The sequence below is a fragment of the Pristiophorus japonicus genome, chromosome 4, assembly GCF_044704955.1.
Source record: "Pristiophorus japonicus isolate sPriJap1 chromosome 4, sPriJap1.hap1, whole genome shotgun sequence".
Classification (NCBI taxonomy): Eukaryota; Metazoa; Chordata; class Chondrichthyes; family Pristiophoridae; genus Pristiophorus; species Pristiophorus japonicus.
Window position 1 is genome coordinate 306,301,611 of NC_091980.1, and position 27,387 is coordinate 306,328,997.

General features: G+C 44.6%; 1 protein-coding gene across 3 annotated transcripts in view; it reads right to left on the reverse strand.

The window, feature by feature from the left end:
- rps6ka5 (ribosomal protein S6 kinase, polypeptide 5) overlaps positions 1–27,387 on the reverse strand; it is a 292,840-nt gene that overhangs the window by 163,362 nt on the left and 102,091 nt on the right. For 2 of the 3 annotated variants that reach the window (XM_070879670.1, XM_070879669.1), the window contains exon 2: positions 5,341–5,412. In XM_070879670.1, the coding sequence (XP_070735771.1) occupies positions 5,341–5,412 (72 nt within the window). Of the gene's footprint in view, positions 1–1,060; positions 1,152–5,340; positions 5,413–27,387 lie in introns of those variants that run through there. The other variant, XM_070879671.1, reaches the window with a different exon arrangement.

The window sequence follows — 27,387 nt, forward strand, 5'->3', positions numbered from 1 at the left end:
AATTCGTTAAAGGTGGCAGGGCAGGTTCAGAACACGGTTAAAAAAGCATACGGGATCCTGGGCTTCATAAATTTCGACGGACTGCCTATGATGAGGCTAGAGAAGCTTAGAACAGAGAAGGTTGAAAGGAGACTTGATTAATAAAGACATTCAAAATTATGTGGAGTCTAAACAGAATAGATAGAGAGAAACTTTTCCGATTGGCAGAGGGTTTGAGAACCAGAGGATACAGATTTAAGGTGATTGGCAAAAGAACCAAAGGCGACACGAGGAAAAACATTTTTACGCAGCGAGTGGTTAGGATCTGAAAAAGTGGTGGAAGCAGACTCATGTGGCTTTCAAAACGGAATTGGATAAATACCTGAAGGAAAAAAATTGCAGGACTATGGAGAAAGGATGGGGAAGTGGAACTAGCTGAAGTGCACTTGCAGAAAGCTGGCACGGGCTCGACAAGACAAATGGCCTCCTTCTGCGCTATAACCGTTCTATGATTCTACGAACAGAAACACACCAGACCAACAGGGCAAGCATTGTAAATGTGCTGGCAAATGCCTGGTGAGAATTTCTCTCCTTCGGACAAAGGATTACGCCTAAAATGTTAAGAGTGAAAGGACTGGCACTGATATAGCACGTTGTCAAATCTCAGGGAATCCCAACAGTTTACATCCAATGGATTATTAATGATGTCATGCAGCATCTTTTGCATACAAGTACTCATTGATATGCTGTGTATTTCCTGTCTATTTTCTCCCCATATTCCTGAAATCATACCTCAAGAGAATGCAAAAAAGTAAAATATCTCAGCTCATTCTAAATTAAACAAGGATTGTGTAATGTATGTACATAAGACCTGCCCACCACCAGGGGACACTACCGTCGGAGGTCCTACAGTCATAGGTACACTCGTGCTGGACCCGGTATATAACCTGAACTTCACCTTTGTATCTTCTCTTCTGGAAGCCATTAAAGACAGACCAGGTTACACCTAGTCACTGGCTCACAGTACGGAGTTCATTGTATCATTTCATACACCACAACTAACGACAAGGCAAATACGAACCCACGCAAAAGTATGGCGATCACAACACGATCGAGTACTGTTGGAATTCGAGAGATTCAGTGAGGGAGAGGATTGGGGAGATTTCACGGATCGTCTTGACCCATATTTCGTGGCAAATGACCTAAACAAAGACAAGGATGCAGAGAAGCGCTGAGTAGTTCTCACTGTCTGTGACCCTACGATCTATGCACTCATTAAGAATCTGCTCTCACCCACTCTTCCTACAGAAAAGCATTACAAAGAACTGTGTGCTCTAGTTCGGGAACACCTTAAACCACACGGAAGAAATCCTCATATCCAGATAATCGCTTCTATACACACATTCATCCAGGTCAGGACGTAATAGCATTTGTTGGAGACGTCTTGCAGGGCCTTGCAAATTTGGGCCTTCGTTGGAAGACATGCTGCGTGACTTTTTCGTGATCGAGGCTATCTTAAGTTGCTGATTGCGGAGACGCCGGACCTCAGCAAGGTCATCACCATCGCCCAAGCTTGCATGTCCATGCATAAAAGCACAAAGCAGATATCGCGACAAAACAGGAACTTCACGGCAAGTACGGTGTACAAAATTGTATCGACAGTCGGCAGAGCTACACATGGCAGGGCCTACTCGACTGCGTCTGCAAGGCCGAGAGCCGCTCAAAGTTCACCATCGAGGGCCTGCTCGACTGCGTATGAGAGAACGGGAGCCATTCAAAGCCCGCCTTCGGACGCAAATCCGAGCGCAACGTGTTGGCGTTGCGGGGGCAATCACCAACCCCATCAGTGCCACTTCAGGCAGTATGTATGCAGAGAGTGTGCGAAGATGGGGCATCTTCAGCGGACGTGTCCACAGCGGAGCAAGCGAGCTGCGACACACCACGTGGATGATGATCAATTCAGCGTGGATCTGGCGAAGCAGCCCGAGGCGTTTGAGAGCTCGGAGGAGGAAATGTATAGCGTACATGCGTTCCTAACAAAGAGCCAACCGATAATGATGGAGGTAAAATTAGACGCTGTGCCAGTATCCATGGAATTAGACACGGGTGCGAGTCAATCGATAATGAGCCAGAGGACTTTCGATAAGCTGTGGGAGATCAAGGCAGAGAGACCCAAGCGGAGTCCGATAAATGCGAAGTTGCATACCTACACCAATGAGCTCATACCAGTGATCGGTAGTGCAGCAGTAAGAGTGTCGTATGAGGGAGCGGTTCATGATCTACCGTTATGGATTATCCCGGGCAACAGCCCATCATTATTCGGCAGGAGTTGGCGCGAGAAAATAAAATGGAAATGGTACGATATCAAAGCTTTGTCATCAGCAGATGATGATTTGTGTGCTCAACTGCTGAGCAAATTTCCTTCACTGTTTGAACCGGGAATTGGCAGCTTCAAGGGAGTCAAGGTGCAGATTCACCTAGGCCCAGAGGCAAGGCCCGTCCATCACAAAGCCAGGACAGTCCAGCACACTATGAGAGAAAAGGTAGAGCTCGAATTGGACAGGCTACAACGCGAGGGGGTCATCTCACCAGTCAAATTTAATGAATGGGCTAGTCCCATTGTTCGGGTGTTAAATAGCAACGGCACGGTCAGGATTTGAGAAGACTACAAGGTCACGATCAACCAAATTTCGAAACAAGATCAATACCCGCTACCGAAAGCTGGTGATCTGGTTGCAACGCTAGCCAGGGGAAAATCGTTCACCAAATTGGATCTAACGTCAGCCTACATGACACAGGAACTGGTTGAATCATCAAAGAAACTTACGTGCAGCAACACGCACAAAGGACTGTTTATTTACAACAGGTGCTCTTTTGGCATTTGTTTGGCGGCAGCCATATTTCAGAGAAACATGGAGAGCCTATTGAAATCCGTCCCCAGGACCGTCGTATTCCAAGACGACAGCCTAGTCACAGGTTGTGACACTGCCGAGCACCTGCACAAGGAAGAGGTTCTGCATCGTCTGGACGAAGCGGGACTCAGGCTGAAACGTTCAAAGTGCGTTTTCATGGCACCAGAGGTCGAATTCCTTGGACGAAAGACAGCTGCAGACCGAATCAGGCTTATAGACGCGAAAACAGAGGCCATCAAAAATGCGCCCAGGCCCCAGAATGTGACCGGAGCTGCGTCCGTTCCTGGGTCTTCTCAACTACTTTGGTAACTTCTTACCCAAATTGAGCACAGTATTGGAGCCTTTGCACAAGCTGCTCAGGAAAGGAAATGACTGGGTGCGGGGTGAAATTTAAGACAGAGCCTTTGAGAAGGCTAGAAATCTGTTGTCTTCCTACAAGCTACTGGTACTGTATGACCCATGCAAGCGTCTAGTTTTGACCTATGATGCGTCGTCCTATGGGGTCGGCTGTGTACTCCAACAAGCCAATGAGTCAGGCAAACTACAACCAGTTGCATACGCGTCTCGAAGCCTGTCCAAGGCGGAAAGAGTCTACGGCATAGTAAAGAAAGAGGCTTTAGCATGTATTTATGGGGTAAAAGAAAATGCACCAGTATCTGTTTGGGCTTCGTTTCGAGCTGGAAACCGATCACAAGCCACTTATATTGTTGTTCTCGGAACACAAAGGTATCAATACCAATGCGTCGTCCCGCATCCAGAGGTGGGCGCTGACATCTGCCTATGATTATGTCATTCGCCATGGACCAGGCACCGACAACTGCGCTGATGCATCGAGCCGGTTACTGTTACCCACACTGGAGGTGGAAACGCCACAGCCCGCAGCACTTCTCATGGTCATGGATGTCTTTGAGAGCCAGGATCCGACCCTATCGGTTGTAAAAAAGTGTTCTTAACGAGGACTGGTCGACCATCCCCAAGGAAATGGGTGATGAAACCAAACCGTACAGCCGTCGCAAAGATGAGCTTTCCATCCAGTCTGATTGTTTACTATGGGGTAATCATGTTGTAATGCCCAAGAAAGGCAAGGCGAGATTTGTACGGGAGTTACATCGTACGCATCCCGGTATTGTCACGATGAAGGCCATCGCCAAGTCCCATGTTTGGTGGCCGGACATTGACTCAGACTTAAGAGTCATGCGTGCATCAGTGCAACACTTTTATGCAGTTAAGCAATGTCCCAAAGGAAGCTCCGCTCAGTCTGTGGTCATGGCCATCCAAACAGTGGTCTAGAATCCCGACTTTGCGGGCCCCTTCCTCGGTAAAATGTTTTTTGTGGTGGTGGATGCATACTCCAAATGGATAGATCATGTCATCCAGCACTTTCACTGCCACCATTGAGAACCATGTTTGCCACACATGGTCTGCCAGACATCGTTGTCAGCGACAACGGACCGTGTTTCAAGAGTTCATGAAACGCAACATCATAAAACAGGTGAGACCAGCCCCGTTCAAACCCGCATCCAATGGTCAAGTGGAGCGGGCAGTTGAAACCATCAAGCAGAGCCTGAAATGCGTAACTCACTGTTCCTTGCAAACATGCCTGTCACACATACTGCTCAGTTACAGGACAAGGCCACACACGCTCATTGGGTCCCGACTTCGGAACTATTGATGGAGGGGCCTCAAAACCAGGCTCAGTCTAGTCCATTCTGACCTTAATGATAATGTCGAAACCCGACGTCAACGCCAGCAGTGGTATCACGACCGCGCCGCAGTGTCACGCGACATATCTGTAAATGACCCAGTGTATGTACTTAACCATGGTCAAGGGCCAAACTGGCTCCCAGACAATGTTACGGATAAGGAGGGTAACCAGGTGTATATGGTTCAGCTCAGGAATGGGCAGATGTGCAGGAAACACATTGATCAAATCAAGCTAAGACATACTGACGAACCGGAACAGTTGGAAGACACCACCGCGAGCTTAGACGACCAACCAACACACATCCAGCCATCAGAAGAACCCACATTGGTCAACGCCCAGCCCCAAGTTGAGAGAGATTCGGAAAGCACTGGGATTGTACTGAGACGGTCAACCAGGGAGCGAAGGGCTCCCGACTGTCTGAACTTGTAATATGGACTTGTGCCAAGAACTGGGGGCAAGGTGGAATGATGTGATGTATGTACATAAGGTCTACCCACCACCAGGAGGCACTACCATCGGAGGTCCTAGGGTCATAGGTACACTCGTGCTGGGCCCGGTATATAACCTGAACTTCACCTTTGTATCTTCTCTTCTGGAAGCCATTAAAGACTGACCAGGTTACACCTAGTCACTGGCTCACAGTACGGAGTTCATTGTATCATTTCATACACCACAGATTGTCTCCACTATTAAAATATGTGGCAGTACTATATAAAATTGACAGAACTAAAATTATTTACTTACCTCCTGTTCCAAGGACCTTCAGTAGTTCAAAGTTTTCAATCCCAACTTTTTCTGCATGCCCTGTTAAATTAGCTGTAAAACAATACAACTGTATTAGCCATAACTTATTTTAAAACTCATGTTTTTCTTTAACAGATTTGGTATTTGAATTCTTTTAAATTTCTTTCAATGTTTTGAATCCTGTTTGGACACTGATGGATGTTGTGCTCAGATTATCCACCTCAAACAAACAATTATCCAGAGGGAACAGAAACAAATTGTACCAATTCTGTAAGAGTACAAACTGCAGTCAAATAGGCACCATTACATTATACTGCAGCAGAGCCTAAAGGCACTGCTCATTTGATTATGTACATGTTGGTGCCACTATTTATTGGTCAGAACCTCCAAAGGAACTACTTATTATGAGAATATATCATTTGCACCCCTGGCATGTTTCACAAGTCAAAAGGGGTAAAGACTGACAAACGCCTAGATGAGTTTAACAGCATTAATCTAAAAGTGCCATTTTAGGGCGAGTTCAGACATATCTAATAAAAATCTAAGAGTTCAGATGTGGCCAGTTCTATTACTTATGAGAATAATGACTATGTAAGAACAACAAAGATTTTAGGAAGAGAATTGACCCCAAAAATCTTTATTACAATCTACCGGTCTTCACATCATATTCCTTAATCGCTTCTCTCTCAAGAGGAAACTTAGTTGTCTTTTGAACCCATTTTCTACAGTGGCATTCACTGGTTTGCTACACAAGTCTATTACCCTTTCTACAAAACTGTTTCACTTACGGCCCAATCTCCTTAGCCTTGCCTCAAGTCTTTCTATTCATTCCAAACAAACAACTCCAAAGATTATGGCAGGATTCAAAGTATCCCTGATCTTCAGAACAGAGGAACGACCATGTTACAAGTTTCAGGTGTGTCTCAGATATGGCAATGTTGATCACTAAGCGGTCTGAGAGTCATACATCCAGGACAGTGCCTGTACTGCCCAAATACTGCAACAATAAGATTCCCGCGTGATCCGAATTGCATATCATGTCTTTTACACATGCCTTCACATGTGCTTCTCCAGTCATTCTCGAGTCAGACTGAAACACTTAGAGACAAGGCTAGATACCAATTTTTAGGCAGCTTTATTTTATCGACAGCATGTGAGTGCACAGAGCAGCAGATATGATCAAATCTTACCTTGATACAACTAACTACAAAACCCCCCTGAAGAAAAAGATTTAAAATACACCATACTCTTCCCAGTAGCAAATTTGCTTAATCTTTTACTGGTCAATTCTCTCATCCTGAACGATTCAGAGCTCGAGATCAAGTTTCCCCACGCAGGACCATGCCTGCTCCCCAGACCTACCCGATTGGATGACTGTTCATGTTTCCCCCTGCCCCTTTCTCTGTGAATTCACAGGAAGTCGAAGAACTGTTCCTCTGGCTCCCTCCCCAGTGAGTTGCCAGTGTGCCGATCAATAAAACCGGCTATGCCGTCCCCTCCCTGAGATACAGGTTCGGGACATCCAAATGCGAATGGAATGTTGGCCTTCATTGCGAAAGGGATGGAGTACAAAAGCAGGGAGGTCCTGCTGCAACTATACAGGGAGGTCCTTCTGCAACTGTATAGGGTATTAGTGAGGCCGCACCTGGAGTACTGCGTGCAGTTTTGGTCACCTTACTTAAGGAAGGATATACTAGCTTTGGAGGGGGTACAGAGACGATTTACTAGGCTGATTCCGGAGATGAGGAGGTTACCTTATGATGATAGATTGAGTAGACTGGGTCTTTACTCGGAGTTCAGAAGGATGAGGGGTGATCTTATAGAAACATTTAAAATAATGAAAGGGATAGACAAGATAGAGGCAGAGAGGTTGTTTCCACTGGTCGGGGAGATTAGAACTAGGGGGCACAGCCTCAAAATATGGGGGAGCCAATTTAAAAAACAGAGTTGAGAAGGAATTTCTTCTCAGAGAGGGTTGTGAATCTATGGAATTCTCTGCCCAGGGAAGCAGTTGAGGCTAGCTCATTGAATGTATTCAAATCACAGATAGATAGATTTTTAACCAATAAGAGAATTAAGGGTTATGGGGAGCGGGCGGGTAAGTGGAACTGAGTCCACGGCCAGATCAGCCATGATCTTGTTGAGTGGTGGAGCAGGCTCGAGGGGCTAGATGGCCTACTCCTGTTCCTAATTCTCATGTTCTGATGTTCCCTGCCCACTCCCCATAACCCCTTATTCCCTTATCGTTTAAGAAACTGTCTATTTCTGCCTTAAATTTATTCAATGTCCCAGCTTCCACAGCTCGCTGAGGCAGCGAATTCAACAGATTTACAGCCCGCAGAGAAGAAATTTCTCATCTGTTTTAAATGGGCGGCCCCTTATTCTAAGATCATGCCCTCTAGTTCTAGTCTCCCCCATCAGTGGAAACATCCTCTCTGCGGCCACCTTGTCAAGCCCTCTCATAATCTTATACGTTTCAATAAGATCACCTCTCATTCTTCTGAATTCCAATGAGTAGAGGCCCAACCTACTCAACCTTTCCTCATAACTCAACCCCCTCATCCCCGGAATCAACCTAGTGAACCCTCTCTGAACTGCCTCCAAAGCAAGTATATCCTTTTGTAAATATGGAAACCAAAACTGCATGCAGTATTCCAGGTGTGGCTTCACCAATACCTTATATAGCTGTAGCAAGACTTCCCTGCTTTTATACTGCATCCCCTTTGCACTAAAGGCCAAGATACCATTGGCCTTCCTGATCACCTGCTGTACCTGCATACTGTCCTTTTGTGTTTCATGCACAAGTACCCCCAGGTCCCTTTGCAATCTTTCTTCATTTAAATAATAAGTTGCTCTTTGATTTTTTTTCTGCCAAAGTGCATGACCTCACACTTTCCAACATTATACTCCATCTGCCAAATTTATGCCCACTTAGCCTGTCTATGTCCTTTTGCAGATTTTGTGTCCTCCTCACACATTGCTTTTCCTCCCATCTTTGTATCGTCAGTAAACTTGGCTACGTTACACTCAGTCCCTTCTTCCAAGTCGTTAATATGGATAGTAAATAGTTGGGATCCCTGCACCACCCCACCAGTTCCTGGTTGCCAAACAGAATGAACCATTTATCCCAACACTCTGTTCTCTGTTAGTTAGCAATCCTCTAACCATGCTAATATATTACCCCCAACCCCATGAACTTTTATCTTGTGCAGTAACCTTGTCAAATGCCTTCTGGAAGTCCAAATACACCACATTCACTGGTTCCCCTTTATCCACCCTGTTTGTTACATCCTCAAAGAACTCCAGCAAATTTGTCAAACATGACTTCCCCTTCATAAATCCATGCTGACTCTGCCTAACCAAATTTTGCTTTTCCAAATGTCGGAATTTTGGAATCAATTATTAAAGATGAAATAGCAACACATTTGGAAAGCAGTGACAGGATCGGTCCAAGTCAACATGGATTTATGAAAGGGAAATCATGCTTGACAAATCTTCTGGAATTTTTTGAGGATGTAACTAGTAGAGTGGACAAGGGAGAACCAGTGGATGTGGTGTATTTGGACAAGGTCCCACAGAAGAGATTGGTGTGCAAAATCAAAGCACATGATATTGGGGGTAATGTACTGACGTGGATAGAGAACTGCTTGGCAGACAAGAAGCAGAGAGTCGGGATAAACAGGTCTTTTTCAGAATGGCAGGCAGTGACTAGTGAAGTGCTGCAGGGCTCAGTGCTGGGACCCCAGCTCTTTACAATATACATTAATGATTCATATGAAGGAATTGAGTGTAATATCTCCAAGTTTGCAGTTTACATTAAACTGGGTGGCGATGTGAACTGTGAGGAGGACGCCAAGAGGCTGCAGGGTGACTTGGACAGGTTAGATGAGTGGGAAAATGCATGGTAGATGCAGTATAATTTGGATAAATGTGAGGTTATCCACTTTGGGGGCAAAAACACGAAGGCAGATTATTATCTGTATGGCGGCAGATTAGGAAAAGGGGAGGTGCAACGAGACCTGGGTGTCATGGTTCATCAGTCATTGAAAGTTGGCATGCAGGTACAGCAGGCGGTGAAGGCGGCAAATGGTATGTTGGCCTTCATAGCTAGGGGATTTGAGTATAGGAGCAGGGAGGTCTTACTGCAGTTGTACAGGACCTTGGTGAGGCCTCACCTGGAATAATGTGTTCAGTTTTGATCTCTTAATCTGAGGAAGGACGTTCTTGCTATTGAGGGAGTGCAGCAAAGATTCACCAGACTGATTCCCGGGGTGGCTGGATTGACATATGAGGAGAGACTGGAACAACTGGGCCTTTATACACTCGAGTTTAGAAGGATGAGAGGGGATCTCAGAGAAACATATAAGATTCTGACAGGACTGGGCAGGTTAGATGCAGAAAGAATGTTACCGATGTTGGGGAAGTCCAGAACCAGGGGACACAGTCTTAGGATAAGGGGTAGGCCATTTAGGACTGAGATGAGGAGAAACTTCTTCACTCAGAGTTGTCAACCTATAGAATTCCCAACTGCAGAGAGCTGTAGATGCCAGTTCATTGGATATATTCAAGAGGGAGTTAGATATGGCCCTTACGGCTAAAGGGATCAAGGGGTATGGAGAGAAAGCAGGAAAGGGGTACTGAGGGAATGATCAGCCATGATCTTATTGAACGGTGGTGCAGGCTCGAATTGCCTATTCCTGCACCTATTTTCTATGTTTTTTTATGTCCTGTTACTGCTTCTTTAATAATGGACTCCAACATTTTCCCAACCACTGATGTTAGGCTAACTGGTCTATAGTTCCCTGTTTTTTGTCTGCCTTCTTTTTTTAAATAGGGGTGTTACATTTGCAGTTTTCCAATCTGCTGGGACCTCACCAGAATCCAGGGAATTTTGGTAAATTACAACCAATGCATCCACAATCCCTGCCGCGACGTCTCTTCAGACCCTAGGGTGCAAGCCATCAAGTCCAGGCGATTTATCTGCCTTTAGTCCCATTATCTTATTGAGTACGGCCTCCTTAGTGATTGTGATCTTCAATACCTGTAAGCTGTAGCTATATATATATATATTTTTTTTTTTAAAACTGTGCAAATTCATTATTTTACAACACAACATGTAAAACATAGCTCATTTCCAAAAGATATGATTAAAATTCACAAAAGCTGACAGACATTTAGAATGTCAGCGGCAATTCAGGTCACATACAATTTAATTTTTCATTATAGCAAGGAGGAAATCCTGCTGGATTTTATTCTATAAATAATCCAGCAGTCTCGTCGTAACTAGCTTGTTATGGGCAAGATTCAGCAGCACATATGGGTTTGCAAGATATCAAAATTGCTCAGAGTTACTCCTGTACCCCAAGTATTACATTTTTCTTACTTATGTAGGTACATAAGAGCTGAACTCGCTGGTCACTGGAAAATATTCAACATCTTCTAATGTAGGTCAATGCTGATCTCATCTGCAGACGAACAATCTTTGACCTGAACTCTTCACCTATGAGCTCAGGCTTTGTATTGGTTTCCAAGATTTTTATCAATGTCAAGCATCTAGTTGAAAGTTACTTGCGGGGGAGGAAATGCAGCTACAAAGTCAGAAGAGTAATTTTTCAGTTCTTGCCTATTATAATGTAATCATGTGCAATGGAACAACACTAGTTTTAAATCCTTGCCCTGGGAAAAGATTTTAACACTTGGTTCACAAAGCAAAACTGATTTCAGAATAGATCGAGATGAACCATCTATAAATTACAAATACCTGGACCAGGCTGATCCCTGGGGAATCTTAGTCATATCAGACTTCACCTTACTCTGAAATCCATCCAGTTTTCTGTAAAGGCTTAAGTGTATTTATCCAGTGAGTGGCTGAGCTGCGCAGACTAGAAATGTCCTAAATTCGACCTCTTGATGCTTGCTTATAGTTAGCTGATCTCGGCTAGGGCAGCAGTAGGGCTGTTACAGTAGTCTTTAGTAGCCAAGATTAAAGTGAGAATAGAAAAATAAAATTGAAGCCAGCAAGAGTTCCCACTCCTGATCATTGTGGAAGTCAGGTGAAAAACATGCTCGATTCGCCTGTGATAATCCCGATGGACGAGTAGTTTAATGGCCCTCTCTGTGAAGGTTTACGTGAACAATAGCCACTGGGGCGAGGTGCAACCTCCAGCAAACTGTATCATAACAAGGATTAAATGGAAGGAAGGGATAGTAGAAAATAAGAAAAAAAACACTGCAGAAAAGATCAATAACAAATAGTAATTCTGAACAGCAGTTGAATTACTTTTGTGCTGATCAACTAATACTTGGTAGTCAGAAAAAAAAACAGTGCATTCGCAAGGTTCCCTTGATAATGGGTCAAATCTTGCTGGAATGGGGCAACTGGGAGAGTGCACCGTTAGTTAACACTTTTTCCTGCACCCTTCAGCTCAAATATAATTTGCAATGCAACATGCCGGAAGTACGAACTGATAACGAGGGAAATGAGACATCTGGGATCTTAGTGAATGACAGGACCAACAATGCATCTCCTTAACCAATAAAACTAAGGATTGAGAAAGAAACAGAGGAACGACTGAAATGAAATTAGGGTGAATTAAGAGTCAAATCAGGTAGAGAGAGAGAGAGAGAGAGAGAGGGACAGAAAGATTGGGTTATGAGAGAGAAGAGAGACAGAAAAGAAAAGAAAAACATTAAAAATTTTAAATTTTACATTCTTAAAAGTCTCCCAACAACAATTTACTACATGCAGGAGTGAAACTGAACAGTTTAAAGTGTTCCTTTTCTGGGCCAGAGGTTGATTGGCGTTGTATTATCAATTATCATGTCGTTAAAAGGGTACTTATGCTTTTAATTATGAGCCCTAACTTTCTGTGGTGAGCTTAATGGTTAATTAATGTACAAATCCAACAAGTTCTTAAAAATAACAAGGAGGCTAAGGGTGAAATGCCATTCGTGTAAGGCCAATGGCGGAGCGGCATAAATCGACCATCAAGTTCTAAAGATTTGCAACTCACGGCATATCTCTTTATCCACTGAACTTGCTGGCCAATGTGTGCATTACTAATGGCATCTGTTAGCACAGCGTTATTTTTCCAGGACGATTTGGCCCCCTACCTTTTAAAAGAAAAAAATTGGGATTGCACTTAAATATACTGTAGCTACAGTATTAACTTGAGATTGTGACAACAGATTGACTTTAGCACTTCCACCTGCATCTCCCCATAGCACATTCGGAGACATTTAATTGCAGTGATGCCGTTACTGTTTACATGGTCATAAATCAAACTACTTCAATCCTTACTCTGCCAGAAGGCAGCTTTTGCTCAAAACATTTTCAGTATTTACACAGCCACTACTCATTTGCTGACTGACTCACTGTGTATAACCAGCATTTAAATGTTGTTGTTTCAGGTTTACAGCATTTATAGTTTACCATTTTAATTATAACAAAACTGGAGATCCCTGCAGCACCAACAGCACAGGTAGTATAATACAGAAAACAGCTGTAGAACAGACAATCAAAACAATATTTTAGCTAACCACTGGATGTTGAGATTTTGGTTCTTTCTCTGCTTATACAGAGATGCAGTCGACCGATCAAATCATATAACATATGCATATTGAATGGCTTGGAACATGCTAGCTCCGGAGGGTAGCTACACAAAGTCAATATCCAGAGATGTAAAGTGGAAATCTGTATGGTTAACATTTCCATATATCAATTGTTAGTTAACCATTTTTGGTCCTGATGAGATTAGCAAATGAACATTTGTGTTGGAAACCAAGATGGTAACGATTAGGAGACAAACATCCATTTAGTAATGTCTGGGTGACCCCAAACATTAAAAAAATCTGTAGATTGTGAGGGGAAGAGGGTGGTAAGCAGTTCCATAATTTGAAAAGGGTGTGTTTGAACAGGTCACAGTCCAGTGAGTTTTGATTTCAACACAGTGAAGGTGCAGGGAGCAGAAATAGCACATAGGGTGGCATGCAATGATCCAGTTAGCTCTCGTGTAGCCACGCACGCAAAAAAAAATTTAAGGGAACATTGGTAACGTGCTTACAGTTTAGGAAGAAGAAAGTTGAGCAGAGTAATATGACCTGTACCGACTTGGTATTATTTCCAGTTGTTGATTTATTAGCATGCAAGAAACTAGACTTCTACAGGAGTACATACTACTTTAGTATTGGCTAATATGCTCTGTCCAAGTATTCATTTCAATAAAACAAATTAAAATATTCAATTACTTTTTCCTTTAGATATAATCAGTTGTGCTTGCCTGGAAGATATTGCCAGTTTCCAAAAATGTAGTCTAGAGTTGGCTTCTGCTGCTAGATGCACATTATAAAAAAAAACTAGGGAAGGATAAAAACTGCCCCAGTGCCTTCTACTAAACATTCTTTCAAAATGAAACGAGGTTGTGAATTCTGGTATTATAAATGTTAATGCTGGCCTCAGAAATCTGTTATTTTAAATGTGAACCTATGCAGTTTAAATAATTCAACCCTCAACAATTTATTTTATATGTAAGGTTCTGCAAAACCAACCACGGAGACATGTGGCAGGGAGATTGAGAAGATGCCATGTTTAAAATGATCAACTGCAGCCAACAGCCTGTAAACCGCGGAGGATGATGGGACTCTGGCCACCCTGTACAGTAACAGTGTTGCAGGGGCACGGAACCGGACGGGGGATGAGTCAGCTACCGTAAGGGGGAAAGAGTGTACATTCGGTTCTTCCAGGAAAATGGATACAAGGCAACTTTATATTTTAAAAGGACATTTCTCCAGCTGTTCGTGTAAAACCCTCAAAGAGGCAACATGTCCAGGCAAAATCTCCCCAGTAATACACAAGGCAACACAAAGGGTATCAGTTTGAATAATTAAACAAAGGCCCACAGGTCTGATGCAATCATTTTGGCCAGCCCAGACAGATTGGCACCTCTGTCAAGATAGTGAACAATCATCTTCATTCACCCCATCAGCGAGCTACAGGATACAGGAGGTGTGGCTAATCTCCCATTCCAGACAGATCGATACACATCGAACTGCCATTCACAACCCATTTTTTTATTCAAGGAAGACCCAAGACAATGACATGCAGTTTTGGCACGAAGATGAACGGACTATAAGAAAAGCTGCAAAAACACACAAGGAGGTTGGGGGTTGGAGGTTGGAGATTGGTGTCAGCTTTTGCATTGAGTTGTAGAGTTGAGTTAAGGAGGTGGGAGTCAGTTTTCGTTGTGGTCGAGTTGAGTTAAAAGGGAGTTGAGTCAGCTTTTCACAGGGCTCTTGCTCTGGGGAAGGTGTGCTTAACTCCAGCAGCTTTTTGCTTAGGAGCCAACCGAGAGGCAAATAGAAGAAACTGACGCAACATCGAGGAAGAAAACCGAACCGACCAACAACGTAAAACCCACCTCAGAGGGACCCCGAGCCGAAATAAGTGCCCCCAGAACCCCGGAGTTGATAGGATTGTGAGTATAGCCCAAACCCCCCTCTCAGACTCAATTTAGGATAGGAATTGGCAAGAAGGGTGGAAGTGGGAGGTGGGGTTGTGTGTGGGTGGAATGTTTCAACCTCTTATCTTCCCCTTCCCCGTTGCGAGAATTTTTCGTGTTGTTGAGTGAGATTGTGCCATTACTGCTATTTACGACCTCTGCCTATTCCCTCTATCTTTGTGTTTACTATTCTAAATAAACAACATTAACCATTTTGCACTCTTACCCACTGTGTCTGGTGCCTCGTTACTCACCCATCCTCATAAATCGCACGTACAGAACCTCAGGGGAGTGTGGATTCAAACCCACACCCCAAGTTCCCCTTACATATATAGGAATTCACTAATCATTTGTGACCCTAAATTTTCAATCTACAAAAATTAATCATGCACAACCACAACAGGAGCATATTCTAAAAGAAAAACAAAGGACTTGCATTTATATAGTGCCTTTTACAACCCAAGGACATCCCAAAGTGCTTTACAGTTAATTTAATACTTTTGAAGTGTAGTCACTGTTGTAATGTATGAAATGCGATAACCAATTTATGCATAGCAAGCTCACACAAAGAACAATGAAATAAACAGATAATCTGTTTTAGATATTGGCTGAGGCATTAATGTTGGGCAGGACACGAGAACTACCCCGCTCTTCTTCGAATATGCCATGGGATCATTTACGTCCATCTGAGAAGGCAGACGGAGTCCTCTATTAAGAAGTTCAAACATAAAATCAACATAACAGCCTATTGCATTTAGGAGTGGTTTGCTTTTGTTGTCAATCTGAGTGGGAGATGGTTAACACAAAGTTCAGCATGACTCATTCCAATATTCAGCAAGATAAGCACTTGTGTACATCTCTAATCTCATTTATGAAATACAAATATCCCTGTGCTGAGTTAAGAGATATCAGCAGTAGCATGATTCAGGGGCAGGGAGGAAGAACTGCCAGGGTGCTCATTCCAGATTGCTATTGTGATCCTGTTGGAATCAGTGTGGATTTGGCTGGGCTATTAAGCCCGAGCCTCGTGGTTGAATAGACTCCTGACTTACCCAGACTCACACAGGAAGAGTGGCTATTTTGGCAAGATACTGGGAGAATGACGGCTATGCATTGGCATAGACATAGACATAGACATAGAAAATAGGTGCAGGAGTAGGCCATTCAGCCCTTCGAGCCTGCACCGCCATTCAATGAGTTCATGGCTGAACATGCAACTTCAGTACCCCATTCCTGCTTTCTCGCCATACCCCTTCATCCCCCTAGTAGTAAGGACTACATCTAACTCCTTTTTGAATATATTTAGTGAATTGGCCTCAACAACTTTCTCAGGTTCACCACTCTATGGGTGAAGACGTTTCTTCTCATCTCAGTGCTAAATGGCTTACCCCTTATCCTTAGACTGTGACCCCTGGTTCTGGACTTCCCCAACATTGGGAACATTCTTCCTGCATCTAACCTGTCTAAACCCGTCAGAATTTTAAATGTTTCTATGAGATCCCCTCTCATTCTTCTGAACTCCAGTGAATACAAGCCCAGTTGATCCAGTCTTTCTTGATATATGTCAGTCCCGCCATCCCGGGAATCAGTCTGGTGAACCTTCGCTGCACTCCCTCAATAGCAAGAATGTCCTTCCTTAAGTTAGGAGACCAAAATTGTACACAATACTCCAGGTGTGGCCTCACTAAGGCCCTGTATAACTGTAGTAACACCTCCCTGCCCCTGTACTCAAATCCCCTCGCTATGAAAGCCAACATGCCATTTGCTTTCTTAACCGCCTGCTGTACCTGCATGCCAACCTTCAATGACTGATGCACCATGACACCCAGGTCTCATTGCACCTCCCCTTTTCCTAATCTGTCACCATTCAGATAATAGTCTGTCTCTCTGTTTTTACCACCAAAGTGGATAACCTCACATTTATCCACATTATACTTCATCTGCCATGCATTTGCCCACTCACCTAACCTATCCAAGTCACTCTGCAGCCTCATAGCATCCTCCTCGCAGCTCACACTGCCACCCAACTTAGTGTCATCCGCAAATTTGGAGATACTACATTTAATCCCCTCGTCTAAATCATTAATGTACAATGTAAACAGCTGGGGCCCCAGCACAGAACCTTGCGGTACACCCCACTAGTCACTGTCTGCCATTCTGAAAAGTACCCATTTACTCCTACTCTTTGCTTCCTGTCTGACAACCAGTTCTCAATCCTCATCAGCACACTACCCCCAATCCCATGTGCTTTAACTTTGCACATTAATCCCTTGTGTGGGACCTTGTCGAAAGCCTTCTGAAAGTCCAAATACACCTTACTTGTCCACTCTACTGGAAACATCCTCAAAAAATTCCAGAAGATTTGTCAAGCATGATTTCCCTTTCACAAATCCATGCCGACTTGGACCTATCATGTCACCTCTTTCCAAATGCGCTGCTATGACATCCTTAATAATTGATTCCATCATTTTACCCACTACCGACATCAAGCTGACCGGTCTATAATTCCCTGTTTTCTCTCTCCCTCCTTTTTTAAAAAGTGGGGTTACATTGGCTATCCTCCACTCCAGAGGAACTGATCCAGAGTCTATGGAATGTTGGAAAATGACTATTTCCAAGGCCACCTCCTTAAGTACTCTGGGATGCAGACCATCAGGCCCTGGCGATTTATCAGCCTTCAATCCCATCAATTTCCCCAACACAATTTCCCGACTAATAAGGATTTCCCTCAGTTCCTCCTTCTTACTAGACCCTCTGACCCCTTTTATATCTGGAAGGTTGTTTGTGTCCTCCTTAGTGAATACCGAACCAAAGTACTTGTTGAATTGGTCTGCCATTTCTTTGCTCCCCGTTATGACTTCCCCTAATTCTGACTGCAGGGGACCTACGGTTGTCTTTACTAACCTTTTTCTCTTTACATATTGATAGAAGCTTTTGCAGTCCGCTTTAATGTTCCCTGCAAGCTTTCTCTCGTACTCTCTTTTCCCTGCCCTAATCAAACCCTTTGTCCTCCTCTGCTGAGTTCTAAATTTCTCCCAGTCCCCGGGTTCGCTGCTATTTCTGGCCAATTTGTATGCCACTTCCTTGGCTTTAATACTATCCCTGATTTCCCTTGATAGCCACAGTTGAGCCACCTTCTCTTTTTTATTTTTACACCAGACAGAGATGTACAATTGTTGTAGTTCATCCATGCAGTCACTAAATGTCTGCCATTGCCCATCCACTGTCAACCCCTTAAGTATCATTCACCAGTCTATCCTAGCCAATTCACGCCTCATACCTTCAAAGTTACCCTTCTTTTAAGTTCTGGACCATGGTCTCTGAATTAACGGTTTCCTTCTCCATCCTAATGTAGAATTCCACCATATTATGGTCACTCTTCCTCAAGGGGCCTCGCTTAACGAGATTGCTAATTAATCCTCTCTCATTACACAACACCCAGTCGAAGATGGTCTCCCCCCTAGTTGGTTCCTCGACATATTGGTCTAGAAAACCATCCCTTATGCACTCCAGGAAATCCTCCTCCACCGTATTGCTTCCAGTTTGGCTAGCCCAATCTATGTGCATATAAAGTCACCCATGATAACTGCTGCACCTTTATTGCATGCAAACCCCTAATTTCCTGTTTGATGCCCTCCCCAACATCACTACTACTGTTTGGAGGTCTGTACACAACTCCCACTAACGTTTTTTGCCCTTTGGTGTTCTGTAGCTCTACCCATATAGATTCCACATCATCCAAGCTAATGTCCTTCCTAACTATTGCATTAATCTCCTCTTTAACCAGCAATGCTACACCACCTCCTTTTCCTTTTATTCTATCCTTCCTGAATGTTGAATACCCATGGATGTTGAGTTCCCAGCCCTGATCATCCTGGAGCCACGTCTCTGTAATCCCAATCACATCATATCTGTTAACATCTATTTGCACAGTTAATTCATTCACCTTATTACGGATACTCCTTGCATTAAGGCACAAAGCCTTCAGGCTTGTTTTTTTAACACCCTTTGTCCTTTTAGAACTATGATATAGTCTGGTCCTTTCTCTGTATCTCCCTCTCTGCTCTAAGGAGAGCTTTTAGGAAAGGAGGGGAGAAAATGCCTGCTTTATTTTTATCAGTTTATTTATAAGATAAACAGCAAGCTGTTCCACCCACTAATCTGCTTCTCACTGCGACTATAACCATCAATCAATATCTGAAGTAACGTTGGATTGCATGGATGTTAAACATGCGTGGCTCAAAATTAGGTTAAGATTCTGATTGAAAAAGTAGTTCAGCAGAGATTGCAGGTTATTTCAGGAGATCATAAAAAAGTGAAGCAGATAGATACTCGCGACTGAGCTTCAATTACTTAGCTGCAAGAGTAGGAAAGCAAGAGCTGTGCCACTCCACAGCAACCACTGGTGCTAATCCAGCTTCCATTGCCCAACAATAGTCATTGTACTGCTCGGAAATTAATATCCAGATGGAATCATACAATGATACAGCACAGGAGACCGTTTGGCCCATCGTACCTGTGCTGGCTATTTGGTAGAGCTATCCAAATTATCCCACTGCCTTGCTCGTTCCCCACAGCCATGAACACTTTTCTTCTTCAAGTATTTATCCAATTCTCTTCTGAGAGTTACTATTGAATCTGCTTTCACCACCCTTTTAGGCAGTGCATTCCAAATCACCGCAACTCACTGTGTAAAAAAATGTTTCCTTATGTCGCCTCTGGTTTTTTTGCCAATCATCTTAAATCTGTGTCCTCTGGTTACTGACCCTTCCGCCATTGGAAACAGTTTATCCTAACTTACTCTCTCAAAACCAGTCGTGATTTTAATCAACTTCAGCTTCTCCTTAGAGCAGAGAAGGCTAAGAGGAGATTTGATGGAGGTGTTTAAAATCATGACTGGTTTTGAGTGTGTAAGTTAGGATTGTTATGTATGTAAACTTGTAAATATCTTGTTTAACCACCTGGAGTCCCACGGGGTCCCACAATCCTTTGGGAGCACCTGTACTTAAGGAGGAGACCTCACAGGCTGGAGAGGCACTCTGGAGACCTGCAATAAAAGACTACGGTCACACTTTACTTTTGAGCTCTCAGTATCTGGTCAGACTCTTTATTCATACACTACAACTGGCGACGAGATACAGATAACGAACCCCACCGCAACGATGCGGAGAACAGTGGGCATCCTGGAAAAATTTTCAGAGGGAGAGGATTGGGAAACCTTCGTGGAGCGACTCGACCAATACTTCGTGGCCAACGAACTGGAAGGAGAAGCGAACGCTGTCAAACGAAGGCAGATTCTCCTCAGTGTTTGCAGGGCACCAACGTATGGCCTCATGAAAAATTTGCTCGCTCCAGCGAAACCCAGAGAGAAATCGTATGATGATTTGTGCACACTGCTCTGGGAGCATCTTAACCCGAAGGAAAGCATTTTGATGGCGAGGTACCAGTTCTACACATGCAAGAGGTCTGAAGGCCAGGAAGTGGTGAACTATTTCGCTGAGCTAAGACGCCTTGTAGGACATTGTGAATTTGAAGGACGTTTGGAGCACATGCTCAGGGACGACTTTGTACTTGGCATTGGCCACGAAGTAATACTTTGCAAACGTTTGACTGTAGAGACCCCAACCCTGAGTAAAGTCATAGTGATAGCCCAGGCGTTCATCACCACCAGTGACAATACCAAGCAAATCTCTCAGCACATGAGTGCTGCTACAAGTAATGTGAACAAAGTAATGTTGTTTTCGAATATTAACGTACAGGGCAGGCCTCACATTCCTGCAGTTGCACGTCCGCAGATGTCTCAAGAGTCCACCATCAAGGGTGATCAATGCTAGGCCATTGTTGGCGCTGCAGGGGTGATCATCGTTTCCATTCATGTCGCTTCAAAGGATACGTTTGCAAGGGCTGTGGAACAATGGGACACCTCCAACGTATGTGCAGGCGGGCTGCAAATCCTGCTATCATGCAAACCATCATGTTGCAGAGGAGAACAGATCCACGGCGGATCACAACGAACCAGAGCCTCAGACCGAAGAGGCAGAGGTATATGGGGTGCACACATTTACCACAAAGTGTCCCACGATAATGCTGAAGGTTGAATTAAATGGACTCCCGGTGTCAATGGAGCTGAACACGGGCGCGAGCCAGTCCATTATGAGCAAAAAGACTTGCGATAAATTGTGGTGCAGCAAGGCCTCAAGGCCAGTCCTGACTCCCATTCGCACTAAACTGAGAACTTATACAAAGGAACGGATTCCCAGTGCTACCGTAAAGGTCTCCTACGATGGAGCGGTGCATAAGTTACCACTCTGGGTGGTACCGGGCGATGGCCCCACAGTGCTCAGCAGGAGCTGGCTGGGGAAGATACGCTGGAACTGGGACGATGTCCGAGCGCTCTAGCCCATCGACGACACTTCGTGTGCCCAGGTCTTAAACAAGTTCCCCTCGCTGTTCAAACCAGGCATTGGGAAGTTCCAAGGAACAAAAGTGCAGATCCACCTAATTCCGGGGGAGCGATCCATCGATCACAAGGCAAGAGCAGTACCGTACATGATGAGAGATGGGGTGGAGATCGAGCTGGACCGGTTGCAACGAGGGGGCATCATTTCGCCAATCGAATTCAACGAATTCAATGTCTGATTGTTCCAGTCCTCAAGGGAGACGGCACCATCAGTTACTTTGAGATCACCAGAGATTCTGTCAATCGTTTCTCCTTGCAGGATCAATACCCACTACCAAAGGCAGACGACCTATTTGCGGCGCTGGCGGGAGGAAAGACGTTCACGAAGCTAGATCTGACTTCAGCCTACATGAAGCAGGAACCGGAGGAATCATCGAAGGCCCTCACCTGCATCAACATACACAAAGGTCTTTTTGTTTATAACAGATGCCCGTTTGGGATTCGATCAGCCGCGGCGATATTCCAGAGAAACATGGAAAGTTTACTGAAGTCAGTCCCGCACACCGTGGTCTTCCAGGACGACATCTTGGTCACAGGTTGGAACACAGTCGAGCACCTGCAGAACCTGGAGGAGGTTCTTAGTCGATTCAACCACGTGGGGCTCAGGTTAAAACGCTCAAAGTGCGTTTTCCTGGTGCCTGAAGTGGAGTTCTTGGGAAGGAGGATTGCGGCGGATAGCATCAGGCCCACCAACACGAAGACGGATGCAATCGAGAACGCACCGAGGCCACAGAATGTGACGGAGCTGCGGTCGTTTCTGGGACTCCTGAACTACTTTGGTAACTTCTAAACCGGGGCTCAGCACACTGCTAGAACCACTACATGTCTTACTGCGAGAAAAGGGGGCGAATGGGTTTAGGGCAAAAGCCAAGAAAATGCCTTTGTAAAAGCGAGAAAATTGTTATGCTCAAACAAATTGCTTGTATTGTATGATCCATGTAAGCGTTTGGTACTAGCATGTGATGCGTCGTCATATGGCGTCGGGTGTATATTGCAACAAGCTAATGATTTCGGGAAACTGCAACCGGTTGCTTATGCATCCAGGAGTCTGTCCAAGGCTAAGAAAGTCTACAGCATGATTGAAAAAGAAGCGTTAGAGTGTGTCTATGGGGTAAAGAAAATGCATCAATACAAGTTTGGGCTAAAATTCAAATTTGAAACTGACCATAAGCCACTTATATCCCTGTTTTCTGAGAGTAAAGGGATAAATACCAACTCACCGGCCCGCATCCCAAGATGGGCGCTCACGTTGTCCGCATACAACTACGCCATCCGCCACAGGTCAGGCACAGAAAACTGCGCCGATGCTCTCAGTAGGCTGCCATTGCCCACCACGGGGGTAGAAATGGCGCAGCCTGCAGATCTAGCCATGGTTATGGAAGCATTTGAGTGTGAGCAATCACCCGTCACTGCCCGGCAGGTCAAAACCTGTACAAGCCAGGACCCCTTATTATCTCTAGTCAAAAGCTGTGTGCTTCACGGGAGCTGGTCCAGTGTCCCAGTGGAAATGCAGGAAGAAATAAAGCCGTTCCAGCGGCGCAAATATGAAATGTCTGTACAGGCAGACTTGCCTTCTGTGGGGCAATCGAGTAGTGGTCCCCAAGAAAGGCAGAGACGCCTTCATCAATGACCTCCACAGTACCCACCCAGGCATTGTAATGATGAAAGCGATAGCCAGATCCCACGTGTGGTGGCCCGGTATCGATGCGGACTTAGAGTCCTGTGTTCAGATGTAATACATGCTCGCAGTTAAGCAATGTACCCAGGGCGGCACCGCTAAGTTTATGGTCTTAGCCCTCCAAACCGTGGTCTAGGGTACACGTCGACTATGTAGGCCCGTTCTTGTGTTCCTTGTGGTTGTAGACACGTACTCCAAATGGATTGAATGTGAGATAATGTTGGTGAGCACGTCCGCTTCCACTACTGAAAGCCTGAGGGCCATGTTTGCCACTCATGGCTTACCCGATGTCCTGGTGAGCGACAACGGGCCATGTTTTACCAGTGTTGAGTTCAAAGAATTCATGACCCATAATGGGATCAAACATGTCACATCTGCCTCGTTTAAACCAGGGTCCAATGGTCAGGCAGAGAGAGCAGTGCAAACCATCAAGCAAGGCTTGAAGAGAATAAATGAAGGCTCACTGCAGACTCGCCGATCCCAAGTCCTGCTTAGCAACCACACGAGACCCCACTCGCTCACTGGGATTCCACCTGCTGAACTGCTCATGGAAAGGGCACTTAAGATAAGGCTCTCATTAGTCCATCCTGATCTACACGAACAGGTAGAGAGCAGGGGCTTCAACAAAGTACATATCATGATAGTGCAAATGCGTTGTGTGAAATTGAGATTAATGATCCTGTATTTGTTTTGAACTATGGACAAGGTCCCAAGTGGCTTCCCGGCACTGTCATGGTCAAACTTTCAAATGGACTCATCTACAGGAAACACTTGGACCAAACCAAACTCAGATTCAGGGACTATCCAGAGCAACCCACACTAGACCCTACCTTTTTTGACCCCCCCCAACACACTCACCAGTGGCAACCGACACAGCGGTTGACCACGAAGCAGAACCCATCACCCGCAGCAGCCCAGCAGGATTCACCACATCAGGCAGCCCAGCAAGGGCTACTCACCAAAACCAGCAGTGGCACCGAGACGATCAATCAGGGAAAGAAAGGCACCAGATCGACTCCTCTTGTAAATATTTACACTATTGACTTTGCCCGGGGGGGGGGGGGGGGCGGTGGGGAGTGTTGTTATATATTATATGTAAACCTGTAAATACATTGTTTAACTACCAGAGACTCATCCCCTGGAGTCCCAAGGGATCCCACAATTCCTTGGGAGCACCTGTACTTAAGGAGGCCTCACAGGCTGGAGAGGCACTCTGGAGCCCTGCAATAAAAGTCACACTTTACTTTGAGCTCACAGTATCTGGTCAGACTCTTTATTCATACACTACAAGGATAAACTTACTCTATCAAAGGGAGATGTATAAAATTATGAGGCGCCTAGATAGAGTGGATAGAATGGACCCATTTCCCTGAGCAGAGGGGTTAATAACCAGGGGGAATAGATTGAAAGTAATTGGTAGAATGATGAGGGAAGTTGAGGAGAACTTTTTTCACCCAGTGGTGGGGGTTTGGAACTCACTGCCTGAAAGGGTGGCAGAGGCTGAAGCCTTAATCATATTGTAAAGTACTTGGATATGCACTTGAAGTGCTATAACCTGCAAGGCTATGGACCAAGAGCTAGCATGTGGGATTAGGCTGGATAGCTCTTTTTCGGCAGGCACAGACACGATGGGCCAATAATGGCCTCCTTCTGTGCCATAAATTTCAATGATTCTATCCATGTAACTGTAAGCCATCATCCCTGAAACTGTCCTGGTAAATTTCTTCTGTACCCTCCCCAGAGCCTTCAAATTGTGTTGCCCAGAATTGGACACAATTCTCCAGCTGGGGCCGAACTAGTGTTTTATATAGGTTTAGCATAACCTCCTGGCTTTTGTACTCTTATGCCTCTATTTTAAAGTCCAGGATCCCATATGCTTTATTCATCTGTCCTGCCACCTTCAAAGATTTGTGCACAAATGCCCCCAGGTCTCTCTCTTCTTGCACCCCCTTTTAAAATTGTACCATTTAGCTTGTATTGTCTCGCCTCATTCTTCCTACCAAAATGTATCACCTCACACTTTTCTGCATTATATATCCCTGCCTATTTGCAGGTAATAGCGAGCAAATATCAGTAGATGAGCTTTCATTAGTATTATTGTGAAAAACACAGGAAAGCATAAGTATTATTATTCAGAATGACAATCCAAGATCACATCTCTAAACAAACTGGCTCAAGCACCATGGCTCCTCTGAACAAATTTCTATATTGATTGTCGCCACTTGAGAACATACAAATGCCACACTTAATACAGTGAAGGATGAAAAAAAGTCATACTGTAGATGAAAGCAAAATCATATTTGAAAAGAGCCACATTTCCCTGAGCTAGTGTGCAAAGCACTAAAGATCTATACAGGCTGCTTCACCATTGACAGGAATAAACGTTCACCATTACTTGTACAGTAAGCAGCTGTCACCACAATACCTTTCCCCCAGCGAATTATCATTTGTCATTGGAAGATACAGCAGAGCCACATGAATAGCAGCTTAAGCTTGTGGCACTAATTAGATAATTCTTTGAGAGCCAGCACCGGCATGATGGGCTGAATGATCTCCTTCTGTGCTGCAACAGAATTTACTCTACAACATAAACCATTGTCTTGGGCAGTACGTGGCCCCTCCATACTGTTTTTGACTCCCTGTAGTGCAAAAGTCTATTGGATGGTACAGTATGTACTAAATATCGAAACTGATTAAAACTTGTTGGAAAAAAATATTTATTCCAAAAACACGTGCTAATTGAAGCTGCAGCAATAAAAATCAAGTCACCTGCAGATTGTTCCAATTTTTTGAGAGTGCACTGGTTTTCAAACTGGGATCCACAGGCGATCATGAGAGTTCTCAGAAATTTATGGTACAGAAATATGCTTGCATTTGAGACTGTTCAGAGAAGGTTCACTAGGTTGATTCCGGAGATGAGGGGGTTGAATTACGAGAACAGGTTGGGCCGATACACATTAGAGTTCAGAAGAACGAGAGGTGATCTTGTTGAAACTTATAAGATAATGACAAGGTGGATGCAGAGAGGATATTTCCACTCATAGGGGAAACTAAAACTAGGGGACATAGTCTTAGAATAAGGGGCTGCCCATTTAAAACTGAGATGAGGAGAAATTTCTTCTCTAAGGGTTGTAAATCTATGGAATTCTCTGCCTCAGAGAGCTGTGGAGGCTGGGTCATTGAATATATTTAAGGCGGAGATAGACAGATTTCTGAGCGATAAGGGAGTAAAGGGTTATGGGGAGCAGGCAGGGAAGTGGAACAGAGTCCATCAGATCAGCCATGATTTTATTGAATAGCGGAGCAGGCTCAAGGGGCCAAATTGCCTATTCCTGCTCCTATTTCTTATGTTCTTATTCTCTGATATAGAGTAAGAAACTGTAGGCTTAATGTGCGAAGACTAGCGGTTAGTCATGTGGACGTACTATGACAAAGTTCTGATAAATCACTGGGAGAAAGAGATTAGTGAAAGCTGCCTACTGCATCAGTAGCTTAATGGTGAACCTTTATTCCTGATAATGTTGAAGTAGCCAGTATAGACCTTGCAATGCTTTGAACACAAGAACATAAGAATTAGGAGCAGGCGTCGGCCATACAGCCCCTTGATCCTGCTCCTTCATTCAATAAGATCATGGCTGATCTTTAACCTCAACGCCACTTTCCCACCGATCCCCATATCCCTGGATTCCCCTACAGACCAAAAATCTGTATCTCAGCCTTGAATATATTCAACGATTCAGGATCCACAGCCCTCTGGGGTAGAGAATTCCAAAGATTCACAACCCTCCGAGCGAAGAAATTCTTCCTCATCTCAGTCTTAAATGGTCTACCCTTTCTCCTGAGATATGCCCCGTAGTTCTAGACTCCCCAGCCAGGGGAAACAACCTCTCAGCATCTACCATGTCAATCCCCCTCAGAATCTTATATGTTTTAATGAGATCGCCTCTTATTCTTCTAAACTCCTGAGAGCATTGACTCCGGGCCCCATAAAGTCTCATGGCTTCAGGTCAAGTATGGGCAAGGAAACCTCCTATCGCCCTCCCTCAGCTGATTAATCAGTACTCCTCCATGTTGACCACCACTTGGAAGAAGCACAGAGTAGCAAGGGCACAGAATGTACGCCGGGTGGGGGGACTTCAATGTCCAACACCAAGTGTGGCTCGGCAGCACCACTACCGACCGAGCTGACCAAGTCCTGAAGGATATAGCTGCCAGAATGGGCCTGTGGCAGGTGGTGAGAGAAACAATACGAGGGAAAAAACATATTGGACCTCGTCCTCGCTAATCTACCTGCCGCAGCAGCATCTGTCCAAGACAGCATTGTTAGCAGTGACCACCGCACAGTCATTGTGGAGAAGTCGTCCCGTCTTCCCACTGAGGACACCCTCCATCGTGTTGTGTGGCATGACCAT